The 13287-nt window shown below is 40.0% G+C and overlaps 1 protein-coding gene across 9 annotated transcripts in view; it reads right to left on the bottom strand.

Annotated features, from left to right (window-relative positions):
• Positions 1–13287, bottom strand: part of TMEM266 (transmembrane protein 266) — a 129463-nt gene that overhangs the window by 74561 nt on the left and 41615 nt on the right. For 8 of the 9 annotated variants that reach the window (XM_065558381.1, XM_065558388.1, XM_065558380.1 and 5 more), the window contains 2 exons: positions 4889–4994; positions 1736–1924 (listed from right to left, as the gene is read on the bottom strand). The exons of the other annotated variant lie outside the window; for it this stretch is intronic. In XM_065558381.1, the coding sequence (XP_065414453.1) occupies positions 1736–1924; positions 4889–4902 (203 nt within the window). In that variant the 5' untranslated portion in view covers positions 4903–4994. The remainder of the gene's footprint in view (positions 1–1735; positions 1925–4888; positions 4995–13287) is intronic. 9 annotated transcript variants of the gene reach the window in all.

The raw sequence follows: 13287 nt of genomic DNA, 5'->3' as shown, positions 1-13287 counted from the left end.
CAAGGAGGAGTCCAGTTGCACCTTAAGGACTAATAGATTTATTTGGGCATAAGCTTTCGTGGGTAAAAAACCCACTTCTTCAGATGCATGGAGTGAAAATTACAGATACAGGCATAAATATAAACAACTCTTACTACTACCATAAGTAAAATATGTTTACATGCTACTTGTTTTACCTGTAAATTACAGTGAAATTTTGACTTGTTAACTGGCCTTTGTAAAAAGCTCAATTTGGCCTTCAGACCAACAGAAGTTGCATCCATATGTCTAAGGCAGAACAGAGCCTTCTACACTCCCCCACTATGGGTATTCCCTGCCTTTTAGACAATCAAGGTGCTAGGTTTGTTACATTTTTAAGGTAGCTACTTACAAACCACTACTTATAAAAATAATGGATCTAGGTAAAATGCTTTGCCGTTCTCATATATATTGTGATTCAGTATTAAACATTCTTTTACCTTTAATATACTCAGTTGAAGAGTATATTTAGTAGGTGTTTTAATTCTCTCATTTCCAAAGACATTTTCTAACAAATATAATGAACTTGATTTGGACTCCCTGTGTAAATGTAGCCAGAATCGGCATGTATGTTCTATCAACAACATTATTGTGCATATATATCAGGGATCGGCAACCTTTGGCATGCGGCCCGTCAGGGTAAGCACCCTGGCGGGCCAGACCGGTTTATTTACCTGCTGCGTCCACAGGTTTGGCTGATCGCAGCTCCCACTGGCCGTGATTCGCTGTCCCAGGCCAATGGGGGCTGCAGGAAGGGCGGCCAGCACATCCCTCGGCCCACGCCACTTCCTGCAGCCCCCATTGGCCTGGGACAGCAAACCGCAGCCAGTGGGAGCTGTGATCGGCCGAACCTGCGGATGCGGCAGATAAACAAACCAGCCCGGCCTGCCAGGGGCTTTCCCTGATGGGCTCCGTGCCAAAGCTGCCGATCCCTGATATATATTCTGAATATCAACAGCCTCATTCACAGCCTACCAGAGCAAATTCTTCTTTTAGAAACAGAAATAATCTGCATGAGGCTTAGGAAGTTGTGTTGCATAGTCATAATCACCAGGTCAAGAAATGTCCACTCAAACATGTGGACCACCGTCACTGACCCCTGCATCTCACCATGGAACACTCTCCTGAGACATCTGTCACAGAGGACCTATGGAATGGCTTTTCTGCATTTTTTGTTTTGTTTTGTTTTTATGGAGAAGAGCCAAAAGTCAGGGCAAAAGACTCAACTTAGGGCTTGTTTACACTTGAAATGCTACAGCATTTCTGTGCCATTGTAGCACTTTAGTGTAGACACTGACGGGAGAGGTTCTACCATCGCAGCAGGTAATCCACCTCCCCAAGGGGCAGTAGCTAGGTCGAAGGAAGAATTCTTCAGTTGACCGAGCACTATCTACACCAGGGGTTAGGTCAGCTTAACCACATCGCTGAAGGGTGTGGATTTTTCACACCCCTGAGTGACGTAGCTGGGTTGACCTAACATTTTAGTATAGACCAAGCTTTAGTTTTCTCTCTGACAGCAGTTTCCTAATATGCACTGTGTTCACACGGGAGCCAGAAATTACTTTATTGCAAGGAGTCTGAAAACAACTAAATAGCTACATTAGGAAAAGATGCTTTTAGAATGGATTCAAGTGAAATTGGCTGGCCTTCTCTCTCCATCTCATGGCTTTCCCTTCTGTAAACCATGAAAATCCTTTAGGATACCCTTTGCACTTACCCTTCTCTTTGGTACTCCTCATCCAAATTTGACAAGAGCTGGGACCCTGCCACAGAGAGATCAAGCGCAGCAAGGGGTAAATCTCGATAAGTGAAGTTAACAAGTTGTACAGGAGCTAAGCTTTTGGTCTCCTCTTCTACTTGTTGTGAAATGATCTCAACTTCTGAAACTCCACCTTCTATTGTAGGCCTAAAATGATGAATAAGCAAACGGAAAAAAATATACGCAGTAAGGAATGGGAAACTTCCACAAGTAGCAGGACTAAAATTTCCCATAATGAAGGAAAAAGGCTTGATTACTGGTATTTATGTGTCATTTTTGATAATACATGTGGAGAAATGTTTTATGGGGCCAAAATCTATCCTCATCTGTGAAAGGTCGCTCCCACTGAGGTTAATAACATCCTCACATGCACACAAGGGCAAAATTGGATTCAGACTGCAGAGCTGAAGCCTTTTCATGCACATAAAATATAAACATAAATATTCAACAAACACACAAAGAAACAAACTATGAACTATGTAGCAAAGTATACTTGCAAAGTAGAAAAGAGAGTCAATGAAACGAAGGCATGTAGTTACATGAACTAACCCCCTTCCTTGTAGTGAGATCAGTGAACAATGATCAAGCACTTTACTGACCAGTGTACAAATCACTCTAAGGCAGTGATTCTCAAACTTATTTGATTGGGCTCCCCTTCTTGGTGTCTGTAGTTGCTTACGCCCCCTTCCCAAGTATATATACCAACACCCAGTTCTGAAGGCAGAGCAGAGAGCAGCATCTGCCGGCAGGGCACCCAGCAGCAGCAGCAGCACAGAAGTAAGGGTGGTAATGAGAAAAGTAATATTCATCAATATCACTTTTCACAACAGACTTAGTGCCCCATTGCTACCCTTACTTCTGCGCTGCTGCTGCTCTTCTGGGGCTGACAGCCAGAGCCCCGCTGCATTGAGACGAGGGATTGAGGCGTTGGTGGAGGAAATGGGGAAGGAAACCCCAAGCCAGGGCTGCCTCCTGCTGAGGGATTGAGGGGGTGGAGGGAGGAGAGCCTAAGTGGTGGTGCTCCAGCTGTTAGCCCTGGGGGACAGGCTCTGGCTGTCCCATTTATCTCCGCCTCCTGGGTGTGCATGGCCTTTCTGCATGAGCCAGAGCCAGCCAGGGCTGACAGCCAGAGCTCTTTTTTTTTTTTTAAAAAGAAGCACATTCCCTTGACACATTCCTGTGCTTCCATTGGGAGGCCTTCCCCATGGTTTGAGAACCACTGCTCTAAGGTAATACATACATTCTATTGCCCTTCATTGACCTCTGGTCAATATTTAGAAAAGTTCTGAATGCTGCCACATCTTGCCCTACTCAACCAGAGAAAGGGTTGCTAATGCTCTAGGATTTCTGAGGAGAGTTATTGAGTAAGAAGAGGAATAAAATTATAGGAGGATCCCAGATAAATTCTTCCCATCCATATATGTGTAGAACATAATTTTAAAACTGGTCATGCATTCTCTATCCTTCTTAATGTTAATGGAAACTCCATGCACGCATACAAGGGTAAAACCAAGGGATAGCTCAGTGGTTTGAGCATTGGCCTGCTAAACCCAGGGTTATGAGTTCAATCCTTGAGGGGGCCATTTAGGGATCTGGGACATGGGGTTGGACTAGATGACCTCCTGAGGTCCCTTCCAAACCTGATATTCTATGATTCTATGTATGTGTGTCTATATGACTTACAATAAGATACCACTTACTTAGAGAAAAAATAAGTTATTGCCCAGTACTTAATATATAGTATATGTGATGGACAACTCTGTTAGTGTAGAGGGTTTGCCTGTCAAGTCCCAGCAGGTATAGATTCTTTGCGGACTCCAATGAATGCCTCCCTTTCCATTTGACTCACATTGTGTCGTAAACATAAACCTCTTTAGCTTTAATCTGGGAGAGCTTGTTAACTTCTGAAGAAATGCCAGGCTATTTCATTCAAGTTTTTAACAGATAGAAAAATACTTTCCCAACCATCGCACCTTTCTTAGGAATACAGTTAAAAAGTGCCTTACATGCAACTTTCCTTTCTTATTTGACTGCAAAAGTTGCATTGATTTTTTTTTAAAAGAGCTTATTATAATCCTCCAGTTATTCAACCAACTTGAATAAGACTTCATCTTTCTCACAAAACCTGAATAATTTAGAAGAGCTCTTGCCTAAATCGTGTGTCTTGTAAGAGTTTGGAGCCAGGAACATAAGACGTGGATGAAGAAGGATAAAAGTCTAAGTTGAAGAGGTGGGAAAAGGCAGTATTGCTCAGAGTCTAAGCATTAGAATTACAATGGAGTAGAACCACTGCACGGATTACCTGGGAAGGTCACTTTAACAATGTGAAGACACTATTATGACTGAAGTAAAAGGCTTACAATGACCTATATTGTTTCACACAATCATAGAAATTAGTGCAAAAGATCCTTTGGGTCATCTAGCCAGTGTCCCTTTATTTAGTTCTTTGTCCAATCTAATTTTACATGTCTCAAGGAATGAGACTTTTACCACTTCCACTGAAAATAATTTCACTGTCTAAAAAGATCTAATTAGCAGGAGATTTTTTTCTGATATTTGGCCAGACTTTTCTCTTGTCTGATTTAATGCTTTTATACCACATATTAGCTATTTTGGAAGTGGACCACAGTGTGACTACCGGTATTATAGAACAAACTGAAAAGTGTTAGAGAAGCCCTTTCAGCTTCCAACTGTTTTTTTTTTTTAACCTTTTGGACTCTTAAGTAGATTAAATGAGAGATAGATAATGAAGTGACAGTGAAAAAGCAAATGAAACAGTGTTGACAAATAGTCTTAACACAGGCTTGTTGGCAGGACAACAAAAATGTAGATAGACCCGAAAATAATTTTATATATTAGTTCTTGGTAATTCACTATTAACAATACTTTAGAAAAGTTTACAATATTCATTTTGTTGTTGTTGCACTAATTCCGGGTCTGCAGACAACTGAGCAAATCCTGCATCTCTTACCCCAAACTTAAAATTCTCCTCCCAGGAATACTGAGGCAACCTCCTTGGGATCAGGAGAATTTGGCACAGAGGATTTTACATGAATGGGATTTGACTCATTGAATGGAAAAGCATTTGTAACTTTCTCATATCGTACTTACTGGGGATTGGTCATGTTGAAAGATGCAAATAAATCAGCAGTTGTTCCAGTATTTAACTAACTTCAGCTCCTCTGCAGAGAATTTTCAGCATTTCAAGGCAAGGTTTCTACAAGAGGTAAAATGTATTATCTAGAACTCAGTTGCAGTTAGTGTAACATTCATTTTCATATAATGTAGTTTGTACAGCAGTTTTATTTCCCACAAAAGCCACCCACCCCTTTTTTTGGTGATGCTTCTATTCTGGGTTAAGACTGCCTCATCATAGAACTTTGAAAATGTATTGTAGCTTTCCAGCCCCCCGCGCAATACACCCTTACGTTTAAATAACATTACAGGCTTGGCTTTAAACAATCAGAAAATTTACAGTGATGGGCAAGGTCTTAGGGGCAGATTTTCAAAAGAGGCGAAGAGGTTTAGGAGCACAAGTCCTCAGAAAGTCCACGGAGCTTATTCTCTACATACTGTACAGACCTGTACATATGAGAGTGTTAGTTAAGGTGAAAGGATTTAGGAGCACAAGTCTGAATGACTTCTGTGGGACTTGTGCTGCTAAATCCCTTAGCATCTTTAGGAAACCTCTCCTTGGTTCTCATGTATAATGATTGGTCTAGTATCTAGAGAATGTTTTTACCTATCAAGCTCATAAACCTGTTTGGCATAACAGGCAATCTTTGCCCAAGGCCAAACATATGCCTGTGCATTTGTGCTGTATCACAGGACTGAGGTGCAACACCAAAACTGTAGTGGACAAGCTTGCTAGAATGAAGCCATTGGCAGCAGCTGATGTGCCTTGCTGTCACAAGCACCAATATTCAACCCTAAATTGTAAAAAACAATGTAAAAGTCCAAAATATAAATCTAAACAAAACAAGCCACTGCCCTTTTAAATTAAGTATTTGGGAAACTGTAGTGATAAAAAATAAAAATGAATCTGAGTGATATAATGAGAGACTTTTAAAAGCTATTTCCAGGGTTATACAGTGCATGTAATTAGCAACAATGAAGTTAAGGAGACTGTTGGTGAAAGACAAAAATGTACTCTTATTAATTAGGAGTATATTAAAATGAGTGCCACACAAATGTATGAAGTTAGGGTATAGCTGACATTCACATTGAAAAACTGCCATTATTTTACTAAAATGTCTCCTAAGTTTTAAACATTACTTAAGTCAATTACAAATTGCATCATTCAAATCATTTAGGTATCCTATACTTCTTTTTGCAAAAATTCATAAAATAAGCTAAAAATGTATAGGATATGATAAAGATGTTTAATATATTGACAGTATGAACCTCAGCAATCCCTTAATAGCAAATAATTAACCTAAAATTGCTAGTATAACTACTAGAAGTACTACTATAATTACTAGTATAGCAATTTCCAAAGCATTATTTCATATACCGTATGCCTGTAACACAATAAAAGCCAATTAATTTATTCTTAGAGTGCCTATATGCTTGAGTATTCAAAAGGCTAGGGTCTAAATCTTAATCACTTTACGCATGCAGGTAGACCAACTGAAATTAATGAAAATATTCATCTGAATAGAGCAAGCATGATCTGGCCTTAAAATAATAAATAATTTATAGACTAACATATATACCATACTGATCTAAGAAACTTGCAATTAAAAATCGGATTAAAAACAGAATTTGCATATGTATTTAGATAAACTCATTCTGATGCACTGCAGGCTGATCCAACGCTCATTTGAAGTCAATGGGAGTCTTTCCATTGGCTTAGGACCTAGTTATAAGTTTGTTCATTATGCTCCTAAAGCAGCAAAGCATTTACTTACTTTCCATTGACTTTAATGAGACTTAAGCACATGCTTAAGTGATTTGCTGAACTGGGGCCTATAGCAGGCTAAAGGTACAGACTATTGTAGATAAGGCTACAAAACACTTCCCAGGATGAGCTTTGTATTGAGAAGCTCATAGCTCCCTAAAGCGTCTACCTTCCGGGCTGAAATTTTCTAATGTGGTATATTTTTAAAGGAAAGTTTGATCAAAGTCCCATCAACTGTTTTTGAGTAAAGATAAGAAGAATCGTAAGAGGACAGTATGGCTCCATCACGAGCTCTCTAATGACCTGAAAATCAAAAAGGAATCCTACAAAAAGTAGAAACAAGGACAGACTGCTAAGGAGGAGTACAAAGAATAGCCCAAACATGTAGGTACAAAATCAGAAAGTCCAAGGCACAAAATGAATTATACATAGTGTGACACTGGCAGACCAGGTGCCAGCTCATGCCAGAGCCCCACGCCAAGTCACTTGTGTATTAGTATAGATCAAAGTGATTGTTAAATGTATAAGAATGTATTTGGTGTTTAAACTTCATGAAAACTAGTGGAATGTTACTTGCATTGTTGTATCTCGTTATATGTAGTAGTAAACATTTTCATTGTGTATATCCCTGTAACTAAATAACCCATCAAATGGGAAAGAAGCCTTGTGGAATGCAAATGAAGAACTTTAACAGAAAAGTGCTAATTTCAAAGCAAGTGGTCATTGTGTGTGCTGACTGGAAGTCAAAGACTCATAATGTATTCCTCACTCTCCATCATCAAAGGAAAAATCCACATGGGTAGTGACCCTGTCAGCTTGTTTTCTGTGAGAAGATGATGTAAGTATGGATTTAAGGAAAGATCCTGGATCTCTGGATTGTTTGGACTCTTACAAGAAAGTGTACCAGATGCAAAACGGAGATTCCCAGAGACAATCTGGGTACCCTGAAATGACTTTTGGGAAACTGGCAGCTTATTACATCATTGTCACCATTTGGAATTACAAACTGTGACTTACATGTGTATATATTTTACCTGCTTTAACCTCTCAATAACTCTCATTTCCTTTTCTTAGTTAATAAGCCTTTAGTTAGTTTACTATAGAATTGGCTCCCAGTGTTGTCTTTGGTGTAAGATCTAGAGCAGAGGTTCTCAAACTGTGGTCTGCGGACCACTCCATTCAGGTGGTCCGTGAATAGTTCCCTCTAAGGTGCATGCCTGGGCGGCCGCACACAAGAGAATGAAGGGCCACCCACCTAATTAGTGGAGCCATGTAGGCAGTGTGGTAAGAAGAGGGGGTGTGGGGAATTTGGGATGTGCAGGATGTGGCGGCCAGAGAAAGAGGCAACTTTCCCCAGCTCCAGCGCTGCGGCTGATGGAGAGAGACAGCCCTCCTTCCCAGCCTCAGCTCTGTGGCTGCTGTGGCGAGGGAGAGACACTCCCCGCTTCCCAGCCCCAGCTCGGGGGCTGCCGCGGTGGAGGAGAAAGGGCACATCCATCGCATTAGAAAGGTAAGACTACGTATATTAAAATATGAGTTGTGTGCTTTTATTTGTTGAACAAAAAATATTAATTATTAACGTTTTTTTATATAGTGCTTTTATCCAAAGTGCTTTACGATAGTTAGCTAACGGTACAAACAACATTTGGAAAGATCATTAAGTGGTCTGCTGAGACCCTTGGCAATTTTTAAGTGGTCCACGAAAAAAAAGTTTGAGAACCACTGATCTAGAGTACCAATTGATCTGGGGTAAGTGACTGGTGTCTTGGGACTGGAAGCAATCTAAATGTGATGTGATTTTTGGTGTAAGTAACCATTTTATCATAGAATCATAGGATGGGAAGGGACCTCGAGAGATCATCTAGTCGAGTCCCCTGCTCTCTAGTATTAACTAGATCATTCCTGACAGGTGTTTGTCTAACCTGCTCTTAAAAATCTCCAATGATCGAGATTCCACAACCTCCCAGGGCAATTTATTACAATTTATCACAAAGTCCAGATTGTCTGGGTGGCAAGATAGACTGGAAAGTCTAAGTGGACTGTCTGTGACTCCACGTTAAGACTGGTATAGTGATCCAGGAGTTCACCTTTGTCACTGGCTTGGTGAAATCTAATTATAGAACATACCATGAGTTTGGGGTGTCTGCCCTGTTTTCGGACAGTCTGCCCTGAGGTAGGCATTCAGAGTTGTGAGCTACTCCAGATAGCATGACACCAAGCAAGGGACATAAAAGTCATTAAGAAGAGGTTCTTTAAATACAAAAGGAGCAAGAGAATGACTAAGGAAACTTTAGGTACTGTATTTAGTGGGGAAGGAGAGCTAATAATGGATGACATCAAGAAAGCTGAGGTATTTAATGTCCATTTTGCTTCAATATTCGCTAAAAAAGTTAATGGTGACCAGACACTCAGCAAAATTAGTATTAACAAGAGGGAAGGAATATAAGTCAACATAGGGAAAGAGCAGGTTAAAGAACATTAGATAAATTAGATGTATTCAGTCAGCAGGAGTTGATAAAAGTAATCCTATAGTACTTAAACTAGCTGAAGCAATCTCAGAACCATTAGGAATTATCTTTGAGAACTCCTGGAGGATGGGTGAGGTTCCAGAAGACTGGAGAGGGGCAAACATAGCACCTATCTTTAAAATGGTGAAAAAAAAGAGGACTCAGGGAATTATGGACTAATCAGCCTAATTTTGATACCTGGAAAGATACTGGAACAAATTATTAAGTCATCAATTTATAGGCATCTAGATGATCTAGAGTATAATAGGGTTACAAGGAATAGCCGGTATGGATTTGTCAAGAACAATCATGCCAAACCAACCTAATTTCCTTCTTTGACAGGGCTACTGGCCTAGTGAATAGGGGGAAAGCAGTAGATGTGATACATCTTGATTTTAGTAAGGCTTTTGACACAGTCCCACACAACATTCTCATAAGCAAACTAGGGAAATGTGATCTAGATGAAATTAGTATAAAGTGGGTACAAAACTGGTTCAAAGACTATACTTAGAGAGTGGTTATCAATGGTTTGCTGTCAAACTGGGAGGATGTATCTAGTGGGGTCCCACATTCATTAAGCTGAAATCATTAAAATACTAGCCTGCACCTACTGAGAAAAGATCTGGAGCCAATACACAGGCTTCAATTTGATGTAAAGCATGGTTTTATCATCCAGCCTTCCCAATCTTATATATAGTTGGAGAAGTCAGATTTGTCATGTATAGACTCCCTGGCATCATAGGTTCAAATCTCAGCAGGGTTGACTTAGCCCTTCATTCTTCTTGCACAGATGAATTAAATTCTATACAGTTCACTGTGTGTCCTTCTCAGAGAAGACCTTAAAATTTCCTGTCTGCTCTGCCTGGATATTATATATGCTATGGTACTAGAGTAGGGGTTTGCACTGGTGCTGTTACCCAGAACTCTTCACTGTTTGAGTTACTTTGTTAACCTTTATGGATTGCTTTACATATTATTGGCCATACAGTGCACTAACTGACTGTTGCCTTCCAAACAAGAGGTGGTTGAATTTCAGTGGGACTATATGTATACGCTACTTTTTGGAAAGCGCTTTGGGATGAAAGGTGATACATAACAGTAAAAAGTATGCAAGAATGTGTGTGTATATTGCACACCCAGATAGTAATCACGAAAATTCAAGAATAGTCTTAAAACTCTGTACCCTGGTACTTTTTCATTACAAACAGGATATTTTATTACACAGCCTTACCACATATATGCAAATACAACAAGCTATGTATGCACTGTAGAACTAAGAAGAGGGAGGGAAGCAGGGAGGGAGTGAGAGAGAAGAAAGGACGAGGGAGGGAAGGTGGAGTTTAAACATTCTGGACCAAAGTCTGTGCTAACTTGTACTCTGTGCAGCTGAACTGAGGTCACTGTATATCAAGAGCACACAGTCCAGTTTTTTTTATATATATATTTATTAACATTCCTTTAAAAGTACATATAACACAGTTCTAGATTCTTGTACAAAAGAATACACACAAGAAATGGAAATCTATAACAGAACTATTTACCTGACCAAAGCAACAAAATTCAATCTCCACCACCCCATCCCCATATCCCTCCACACACCACCTTTGCAAAATCAGTGGGGGAAAATGGAGAACCCTGGCAGCATGCTCTGAAAGCAAATAAATTCAGCAAGAATGCCAGGGTTGCTTTACACGGTTTCCCCATTTTTCAACTTCTCTGTGACTTTGAAGCATTTACACTAATAGAACATACATTGGAAAGGTTTTTTTACTAGAAACATTAGGCTCTAATCTCAATCTGTGAATGAAAATTATACCTATTCTAAAGTTAAATGGGAAGTGATAGGAACATCAAAATTCTTGCTATCCCTGTTAGTCAATCATAAGTAAGCCATGGAGCTATCTAGAAGCCTAGAGGAAAAGGGAAATGGATGGAGTCATCATAGGAGAGTAGGAGTGGCTAATCATCTAATAGTACCGCTCTGGGATCTTTTAAAAAAGAAAGAAATAGAGTGGCTCCATGTACCTCTGGGTATGAACCACAGATGTGTCAAAAAAACTTCATGATCAACAGCATGGAAGGTAGATGAGAGCTTAAAAAAAAGGAAAAAGATAGGATCAGCATGGTCGTGACCTTCATTCACTGTCAGGAAAAGATATTAACCAGCACTATTAGTGCAATTTATGTACCTTACTGAAACCTGAAACGCTACTGCATGGAGTCAAGAAATCCTGAGAATTCTGGAGGCTGTCTGATTTACTGGGCTGTTATAATCTTCTTAATCAGCCCAAATAAAGGTTCAAAACAGATCCATAGCTGGAAACATTTTCCACATCAAGTGATACCTCAAGAATGAGGCTGCTCTTCTGAAGGGAGGCACTAAGAATCTCCACTGACAGAGAACACAACATTTCCTTGCTGGCATTCCTCAGTCAGGAAAAACTTGGGTCTAGTTTATAAACTACAGCCTGCAGCTCTGTCACCACTTCAGTGAGCAACAATGACCTCAATTCAAGTGGAATAGACATAGAATTTATTCCCTCAAGACACGGCTTTGCCACAACAGAGGCTCAGTAACAGATCCAAATGATTTCCTTCAGCAACATAAAATTCTCACAACTGGAAAAGATTCCACTTTATAACTGTGTGACAATAACTAGGATTTGGCAGGGCCACTGCCCCAAACAGTTCTGCAGTTTAGGACTTTGCAGATGCTGTGGTGGCGGAAAGAGTTTTCACCAACTCCTGTACAGATATCGCTTAAAATTTAAAATGAATATCTCCTCTTACAATTGGTTAGGCTTGACACATGACTCTCACCATCATGGCTCTAGTAAATACATTTCTCAGTCTAAATTAATGCTTTTTGAAAGTTTGAAGGAAACCATGCAGTTGATTTTCAGTGAAGAAAATGTTTTCTATACTTATTACATTTTTTAAAAAAGGGGTGTATTCAGAGAAGTCAATTTCTAGAACCCCAAACATGGCATGTAGGTAGCCCAACAAGATGAACACTTGATTTGATAAACCAAAACAAAACTGCTGTTTAGAAAAAATGTATGAACATTAAAATATCACATATCGGGCATCAACAGTAAATGAATTTTGTTATCACTTGGGAAACATGCTGGCGTTCATCAAATGTTTACACTGCAGATTCCTAATCCTTCTGACAGCTCTAATGTAAGGAATTCCAGAGGAGTTTGCAGGGGAACAAGACGGATTTCAGAAGGTTTCATATTAAAAAGAAAGGGAAAGCAAGGGTGGATTTTTGCAATCGTGAAGACTTTACTGGTCAACAAGTATATATACAGTACTATATTACAAAGAAAAATATATATTAAAAGAAAGTATCAGGGGGTAGCCGTGTTAGTCTGTATCTACAAAAACAACAAAGAGTCTGGTGGCACCTTAAAGACTAACAGATTTATTTGGGCATAAGCTTTCGTGAGTAAAAACCTCACTTCTTCGGATGCATAGAGTGAAAGCTACAGATGCAGGCATTATATACAGACACATAGAGAGCAGGGAGTTACTTCACAAGTGGCGAACCGTGTTGACAAGGCCAATTCAATCAGGGTGGATGTAGTCCACTCCCAATAATAGATGAGGAGGTGTCAATTCCAGGAGAGGAAAAGCTGCTTCTGTAGTGAGCCAGCCACTCCCAATCCCTATTCAAGCCCAGATTAATGGTGTTGAATTTGCAAATGAATTTTAGTTCTGCTGTTTCTCTTTGAAGTCTGTTTCTGAAGTTTTTTTGTTCAATGACAGTGACTTTTAAATCTGTGATAGAATGACCAGGGAGATTGAAGTGTTCACTTACTGGCTTGTGTATGTTACCGTTCCTGATGTCCGATTTGTGTCCATTTATTCTTTTGCGGAGGGACTGTCCGGTTTGGCCAATGTACATGGCAGAGGGGCATTGCTGGCACATGATGGCATATATGACATTAGTGGATGTGCAGGTGAATGAGCCCCTGATGGTGTGGCTGATGTGGTTGGGTCCTCTGATGCTGTTGCCAGAGTAGATATGGGGACAGAGTAGGCAACGAGGTTTGCTACAGGGATAGGTTCCTGGGTTGGTGTTTCTGTGGTGTGGTGTG

This window comes from Chrysemys picta, chromosome 10 (assembly GCF_011386835.1).
Source record: "Chrysemys picta bellii isolate R12L10 chromosome 10, ASM1138683v2, whole genome shotgun sequence".
Taxonomy (NCBI): Eukaryota; Metazoa; Chordata; order Testudines; family Emydidae; genus Chrysemys; species Chrysemys picta.
The sequence above is the reverse complement of the archived record's forward strand: the minus strand, read 5'-3'. Positions and strand labels throughout refer to the sequence as shown.